Source organism: Poecilia reticulata, linkage group LG16 (assembly GCF_000633615.1).
Source record: "Poecilia reticulata strain Guanapo linkage group LG16, Guppy_female_1.0+MT, whole genome shotgun sequence".
Classification (NCBI taxonomy): domain Eukaryota; kingdom Metazoa; phylum Chordata; class Actinopteri; order Cyprinodontiformes; family Poeciliidae; genus Poecilia; species Poecilia reticulata.
The window spans coordinates 815,520-822,901 of NC_024346.1; the positions used below are offsets into that span (position 1 = coordinate 815,520).

Below are 7,382 nucleotides of genomic sequence, written 5' to 3' on the forward strand. Positions count from 1 at the left end.
ATAAGTAAAAAATAGATACTTTATAGAACAAACACAGGGTGAAAATAGCAATATAAAGGATTTTATRACTGTTTTTCCATGATGACGGGTGAGGCTCTGCCTCACCTGCCTTCCTGACCACACGTCACTGCTGCAGGTGTTGTGATGCATCATAAGTCAGATCAGATGCCGGGTCCAGTCAGTAACTGTTATCCAACAAGAACATCATTTAAATTAGAGATTCATTTTTTATATGGTTTGATTGATGTGTTTTTAAGTCTTAATGCTAAATTCATGTCATTCAGCTGAGAGGATGGAGAGAAAGATGGCAGATAAAGAATCGGGACAGACAGGAGAAGGCAACGGGTCGGTCCTCCAGAGCCGTGCTGTAACTTTTAGATACGGACCGGGACCGGGACCGGGACCGGCTGACGGGCCTGGCAGCGAGTCCATCACCTGATCCAGGTGTTGGAGCAGTGAAGGCTGCAGTGATTGGCTCTTCTTCTCTTGTGACTGAAATTTTACCTAAATTGAAAATAAATGATCTTTAGCTACTGACACAAACTTCTGGTGGAGGGGTGGGCAGCAGCAGATGGTTCACTCATTCATTGGTTCACTCATTCATTGGTTCACTCATTCATTAAACTGGATCAGTTTTCTTCCAGAACTCAGATTCTGTTCTGATCCATCCGACCCAAAACAGGAACCTCAGGCCTTCACAATAAAACACTTCCTGTCTCCTTCACAGTAAGAGCTGAGCGTCTCAGCAGACGGTTTGGACATGAGGACAGCAGGACATTTTTAGCAGAGACGTCCCAGCTGTCCCGGTCTCAGGTTCAGCTTCTCAGAACCACAAAAGGACGACAGGACCGTCAGAGGGTCGGTTCTGGTTCTACAGCAGGTCGGGTCCAGGCCAATCAACCTGCAATTAAACTGTTCTGACCCGGTTCAGCTGGACCTGGACCTCCTGTTTACAGCTGTTTCCATCAGAACCCACAACCCAACAGAAACAAAGACAGAACCAGAACCTGGTTCTGGTTCAGGGGCAGAAGCCGCTGAGCTAAACCGAGTTGAGCGGGTTCTTCAGAACCGACATGAGCTGCACATCCACCCTCTCCCCTTTCTGCTGACCTGGCACCCAGAACCAGAACCGCCCCAGTCAGCGTCTGATTGGCCGACGGTTTGGGCCTCTGAGTCAGCGGCTCGGGTTTCCTGCAGACCAGAACCAGGGCAAAGGTCGCACACAGCAGCAGAGGGACTGGAACAGGTCCAGGTTCTGGTTCTGTCTGAAAGCAGCAGGACGGTTTCAGTCTTTGGAACCAGAACCAAACGGGCCAAGAAACATCCAGAACTTCAGGAAACAGTCAGAAAAAGCTGGAGATCCTGTACTGGTACCAATCCAGTCTAGCCAGACCCAAACAAAGTCTTGGTTCTGGACGGTTCTGGAGGAACTCCTGTCTCAGGTTCTGACCTGCCTTGGTTCTGGTGGGTTTCAGCAGTCATGTTGAGCCAGCAGRGGGCGCTATGGTTGGTTCTACCGGGTCAGAACCAGACGGATCCAATTGAGTCAGAACCATTACAAACATCACAYTGGTTTATTTTCAACAGCAAAAAACAATAAAAACTGTTTCTGTACAAAAACKTTAAGAACACTTTGATAAAACGGGTCAGTCGGGTCGGAACCAGAACCAGTTCTAGTAGACGGCCTCGTCCATGTTGTCATCACTGTCTCCTCCGAAGTCCTCGCCGTTATCGAAGTACGACATGATGTAGTCCGTCTCCTTTCACACACACACACACACACACACACACACACACACACACACACATTAGTTCGTCACAAAATGTCAATAATGCAGTCATAATAAAATAATTATAAACATGTGAAAAGTTTATTTTTCAGAAATAAATTTAAATTTAATTGGTTGATGTTGCAGGTGAATGAAGGCTTCTGATTGGCTGTTGGCCAGACTGGATCTCTCAATATGGCCGACTTGCGGCTGTAGGTAGCATGCTAGCGCTCTGGCAGGAAGTAGCTCTGGTCACATGACCTCCCTCACCTCCTCAAACTCCTCTTCATCATACTCTTCCTCAGCCTCKGCCTCTTCCTCCTTCTGCTCCTCGCCCTCCTCCTCWGAACTCTCCTGCTGCTCCTTCTTCTCCAGCGTCTGGAGGTCAAAGGTAAAAGGTCACACGGTGTGCAGCGCACCCCACCTGTTCCCAGTCCAGACACTCACCTCCAGTTTGAGCAGGACCTCCTCTTTCTCGCCAACCTTCTTCTTCTTCTTCTTCTGTCCCAACGGCGCAGCAGGGTGGTGGCTGAGCGCCGCCCCTGAGGACACACAGCAAACTGCAGCTGCTGTCACTGGCTCAGGTAATCAGATTACTGTCAGATGGAGTCAGAGTACTGACCGTCTCTGGGTTTCCTGATTTGGACCCGGAGCTCTTTGGGGAATCTCTTCCAGTCTGAAACAAAAGCAGCAGAACCTCAGCTGGTTCCACCGGGTTTTGGCTCCTTCATCGGACCTGGTTCATAGGAACCAGTCAGTCCTGCAGGGGGAGCTGTTGGACACACCAGGGTCCAGACTGGGATGTCTAGAAAACGGGTTCTGTTTGCTTTGAGGTTCTGAACTAAGTCTGAACCGAGTCAGGTTCATCGGACGAGAACCGAACCAAACCAAACTGTTCCGTACTGAAGTGAACTCACCTATGATCCAGTCAGTGAGGCCGTCCATCTTGTCACTCAGGTGATATTTATCCGAGTATCGCTCCACATCTGACAGGAAGTAGAGAGAGACTTTCAGAATAAGAGTACAGCTTGGTGAGTCAGCTGCTGATTCCTGATTGGTGTGTTCTGACCTCTGTGRGCGGTGGCCGGCTGGATAAAACATGGCTGACTCCTCATGGCCGCCCTGAAGTCCTGCTTCAGCGCCGTCAGGTACTCTGACTCCTCCCCACCTGCCAGGGGGAGGGGCTTCTGCTCCATCACCTGGGAAACCGCACAGCATCAACTACAGCTCCCACAGTGCACTGCTGCCCTCATTCTGGTTTGTTTGGAGTTGGACCCGCCCAACAGAACCAGAACCACTTGAAGAYAGGAGTCAGGTGAGAGGAAAGGGGCGGAGCTTACCGGGAACACAGGTGTGGGCTGCTGCACGGCCGGAGGCAGGGGGTCGCCTCTACTGGTTCCGACCGGGTCCAAACCCAGAGTTCTGCGGCCACGTCCGCGACCCGCCATCACCACAAAGACTGCCGGATCAGAACCAGMACCTGGTGGACCGGGAGAATCTGGATCCTGAAAACACAGAGACAGAGCTTCAGTACCTGACCCGACATGATTCTGGCCCAATCCGAACGCCTGGTCCAATCAGAACTCAGGACCGATTCTAGACCCACATCTAAAACCAAACCAACCCATTTTCACTTCCTTCAGTCCTAAAATCCTGTAGGAACTGGACCAGCACCAATCGGCTGTGCTGACCCAAACCCAACTGGGTCAGAACTTAATTCAGAACCAGCAGCTCCTGATGGACAGAGATCAGATTTTATTGATCCAGAACCAAAAAGGTTATATTCAGATAAAACAACCAACTTCATGTGACCTGCTGACTCGGTTCTGGTCCGGTTCTGGTCCATATTCCGATCTTTTGTCAGAATCTTCATTGATTTATTTATTGTTCACTTTTAAAACTTTTCATACAGATTTTTATTGAGATTTTTGCTTTGTTGCTTCTGTCGTTTTCATTTTGAGTGGAAACATAAATTAATAAAGTCAGAGGCCACGCCCCCAACCCACACCTGGCGGAGGCCACGCCCCCAACCCACACCTGGCGGAGGCCACGCCCCCACAGCGTGTCCCAAGTTTTGATGAAGTTTCTCATGCCCGGCGGCGTGGGCGAGGATTCCGCACTTCCCATATCTGTGCCGTCTGTCACTTTTTTTCAGCTGTTAACGGTTTAATCGGTTAACAAAGCAATCGAACGTATTAATGCGCAAAAAAGAGTTGCGGTGATCTGTATTTGTCTGTTTAATTTAATTCCAATAAAAACCAGTTTCCCCTGTCTGATACTGCTTTATTCTTACAAACGCCTCTATTTAAAATATTTTTAACTGGTAGGATATTCTAGTAAAAGGATTAGTTCATACATCTATAGCTTTTCATTATAAACGGTTAGGCTACAGGAAGCAAGTGATCTTGTGGTTTCGTSGTGTATATAAATTGTTCCAATGCTAAGCTGAGCATAACTCCTAAGCTTCAGTCCCGTCACTCAAATAATGTTATCAATATCTTGAACATTAACAACACGCTGTAGTTTCTGTTTGTAAACATGACGGTAGGAGTTTTRGACGCGCAGCACGGATAGATAGACTTAGCTATCTATCCCATAGACATAATATAGAGTAGACCCCGCTTTGGCTGCTCCGGCGCAGGAAATACGGCGGCCATCTTGGAGAGGTCGTCCCTCCTACTTTGCTCAACAAAACAGCAGAAGATGCCTCAGCACTGAGGATATTGTTGTTCTGATCGATGGACTATTGATGTGAGGCTCCACAGACAACATTTCACAAGTAAGATGGACATATTATTGTGTATATATTGTGATTAGAATATTACTTTACTGTATTTATGTCCACCGGCGAGATACCAGCTAATATTAGCTACAGTGTTTGGTGTAATACGGGTTCAGCCGCTATGAAGGATAACTGAGATTCTGTAAATCTAAAATAATTAATTATTCTCTATATTAGAAATGAAACAATGTAACATATATTATAAAACTTATATTATGTGTTATAACATTCACCAGCAAAGTTTACACAGGTGGTAAAGATTATTTATATGTAATTCTTTCACTAGTAAGATACATCCCAAATCTTCCGTTTTTGTTTTGAAAGTTTCCTAAAGACACGATGTGAGAAAGAAGAGGGAGAATCTATAGAGAGAGACGATTCACTGCAGGATGAATCACATCGGAGTTTGGACTCAATCTCAGCTGCTGAATCTCTGAAGGTAGAACTCGTTGGCTGTATATGTACATACATACATAAACATGTATCCAATATGTATTACTGCGACAGACTGGTGACCTGTCCAGGTGACCCCGCCTTTCACCCGGAACGTTAGCTGGAGAGGCACCAGCACCTCCTGACCCCACTGAGGGACAAGGGGTGTCAAGAAAATGGATGGATGGAATATATATTATTCAGTATTTATTTGTGTTTGTATAGTTATATAAATATGTATTGATATTCCTAAATAATTTATTGAATAAATCATGAACGGCTGTGTGCTTTGTAATCTGCTCATCATTCATCAATATCAGAATATTCCATCCTATTCTATTGTTATAGCCACTAAGCATATTTAAATATGCTGAACTATGTATTAAAACATACTAAATAATAAAATTGTTTATAAATGTAGCTTTGATAGATGATTGAATTTGGTTTCCAGTAACAAAAAGCGTGTTATGATCGATTAAATGCGCTGATACGTCATTGTGCTGCTAAACACATAAGCTGAGTGGAGTGGTGGACCGCTCCAAGATGGCCGCYCTAAATCTCTCTACCCTAACCCATAATATGATCTATTCCTACCGAATATATCATATTATGTCTATGATCTATCCGGTAGGAAAATCTGACGAGGTAGCACTCATAGTCAGAACACCGGTTCTGTACTGGTTCTGAAAGCGGTTCTGCAGGAAGATAAAAGCARACGGATACCGGTTCTGATCTATTTGGACAGGAGGAACTCTAACCGAACCGGACCCTGATCCAAACTGGAGAGCTCCGAAACCGATCATGAACTGGATCTCCGGATCAGAACCTCTGAACCTTTTAAATAAAASTACAAAAGAAGCAGAACCYCAGTCTAAACTCTGATGGTTCGGTTYGTTTCGGTCTGTTCTGACCTTTAAGCGGGTTCTRGTTCCGGTTCTAACGGTCCGATTCCTGCAGTCGAACCTCCATCAGCTTGTCCAGAACCTTTTAGAACAGAACCCGTCCTGTTTCAGTCAGAAGTCCACTTCCTGTTTACATCCCGCCACGCTTCTTCTTCTGCTGCTGCAGCCTGAGCGGCTCTCTGCCGCCACCCAGCGGCCTGCGGGGGCTCTACACTTCTTTCGTGTTTCAGAACCAGAACCAGCTTTATTGGCCCGGTTCGTTTGGTCCAATGGTTCTGTTAGATCTTCACATAGAAGCTTCAGGTGATTCTGATGCTGCAGAACCAGTTCAAACCCAAAATGGTTCTGGTTCAACTGGGAGGCTTCACTGCTTCCTCAGAACCAGAACCTCAACAAAACCAGAACAGAACCAGCAGCTAAATGGATCCAACATTAAATAAGCCGAGGTTCCCCCTGCTCGGATCAGCAGAACCGGGCTGAACCAGAACTTCTGGACTGAGAGGAAGTTGAAGGATTTATTTCTGATGGACTGGTTCTGACCAGCTTCAGGTCCAGTTTGAACCAGAACTTTTCTAGAATCTAAAGAATCTGACAGAAGCAGAGATTGGACCCGCTGAATGGTTCTGCTGATCAGAACCGGTTCTAGAACCTCAGTGTGGTTCTGGTTCCGTTGTTCTGCTGCCATAAAATAAAAACTCCTCATCCTCCCCCTCCTCTCTTCTGTCTGACCTTTGACCCCTCCTCCCCCTCAAGCCTCGCCCCTCCCACATCAGCCAGGCATCTCTGGGTTCTGGTTCAGTTGGAGCCCGACTTCAGACGGAGCAGCAGCGAGGAGGCTCTGCAGCAGAACCGGGTCAGAACCAGAGGAGAGCCGGGTTCTGTAACAGGGAAGAGAAGAATCACGACGCTGTTCAGCCCAATGATGAAGATGTTGATGATGCTGCTGGGACTCTGCTGCTCAGGTCAGATTCTGTTTCAGAACCAAAGGTTCTGTTCACCGACCCGACGCCAACAGAACTCTGAGGTTCTGGATCTGATTCATCTTCTGGTTTACATTCTCTCCTCTTCATCATTTCCTGGTTTCTCCTCCTCTTCGTCAGTAATCCAGAAGTTTCCAGGTTTCCGTTTCTTCCTGTTTGTTCTGCAGCTTTTCTGCTTCAGCCAATCAGAGCATCACATTCGTCATCTGACCAATAAAAACACAGCAGTAAGGTTTAATGAAAATCAGTTTAAAAGCTGCTGGAAGGCTGATGCTKCAATCTGATCGGATCAGAACCAGAACCATCATCATCACCGCTGTTCTTCTCTCTCTTCATCTTCCCTCCATCATTTGCTCCTTTTCTCTTCATTTTCTTTTGTCTTCACTCCAGTTTGATCTGCTGCTGGTCAAACTGGGAGGAACTGGTTCAGTCTAAATGAACCCAGTTTAACCTAACCCAGGTGACTCACCTGAACAGGAAGTGACCCGTTCAGCAGCAGACTGAAGGACATCTGTCC

At 46.7% G+C, this 7,382-nt stretch overlaps 2 protein-coding genes across 3 annotated transcripts in view; one reads left to right on the forward strand and one right to left on the reverse strand.

The window, feature by feature from the left end:
- Positions 1-1,555: 1,555 nt before the first annotated feature.
- On the reverse strand, positions 1,556-6,035 carry polr3glb (RNA polymerase III subunit GL b). Of its 2 annotated transcripts, none has more exons than XM_008430587.2 (8): positions 5,895-6,035; positions 3,110-3,274; positions 2,839-2,968; positions 2,687-2,755; positions 2,392-2,445; positions 2,217-2,311; positions 2,040-2,147; positions 1,556-1,757 (listed from the first exon to the last, which is right to left on the reverse strand). In XM_008430587.2, the coding sequence occupies exons 2-8, from the start codon at positions 3,215-3,217 to the stop codon at positions 1,674-1,676; spliced, it is 648 nt and encodes a 215-aa protein (XP_008428809.1). In that variant the 5' UTR covers positions 3,218-3,274; positions 5,895-6,035; the 3' UTR covers positions 1,556-1,673. The 2 variants fall into 2 exon arrangements, with proteins under 2 accessions (XP_008428809.1, XP_008428808.1); XM_008430586.2 differs by having other exon boundaries at positions 1,556-1,760; positions 5,895-6,032.
- Positions 6,036-6,167: 132 nt separating this feature from the next.
- The window catches only part of LOC103477457 (immunoglobulin superfamily DCC subclass member 3), a 10,838-nt gene continuing 9,623 nt past the window's right edge, over positions 6,168-7,382 (forward strand). Inside the window, exon 1 of the mRNA XM_017309357.1 lies at positions 6,168-6,847. Coding sequence (XP_017164846.1) covers positions 6,805-6,847 — 43 coding nt within the window. The 5' untranslated portion in view covers positions 6,168-6,804. The remainder of the gene's footprint in view (positions 6,848-7,382) is intronic.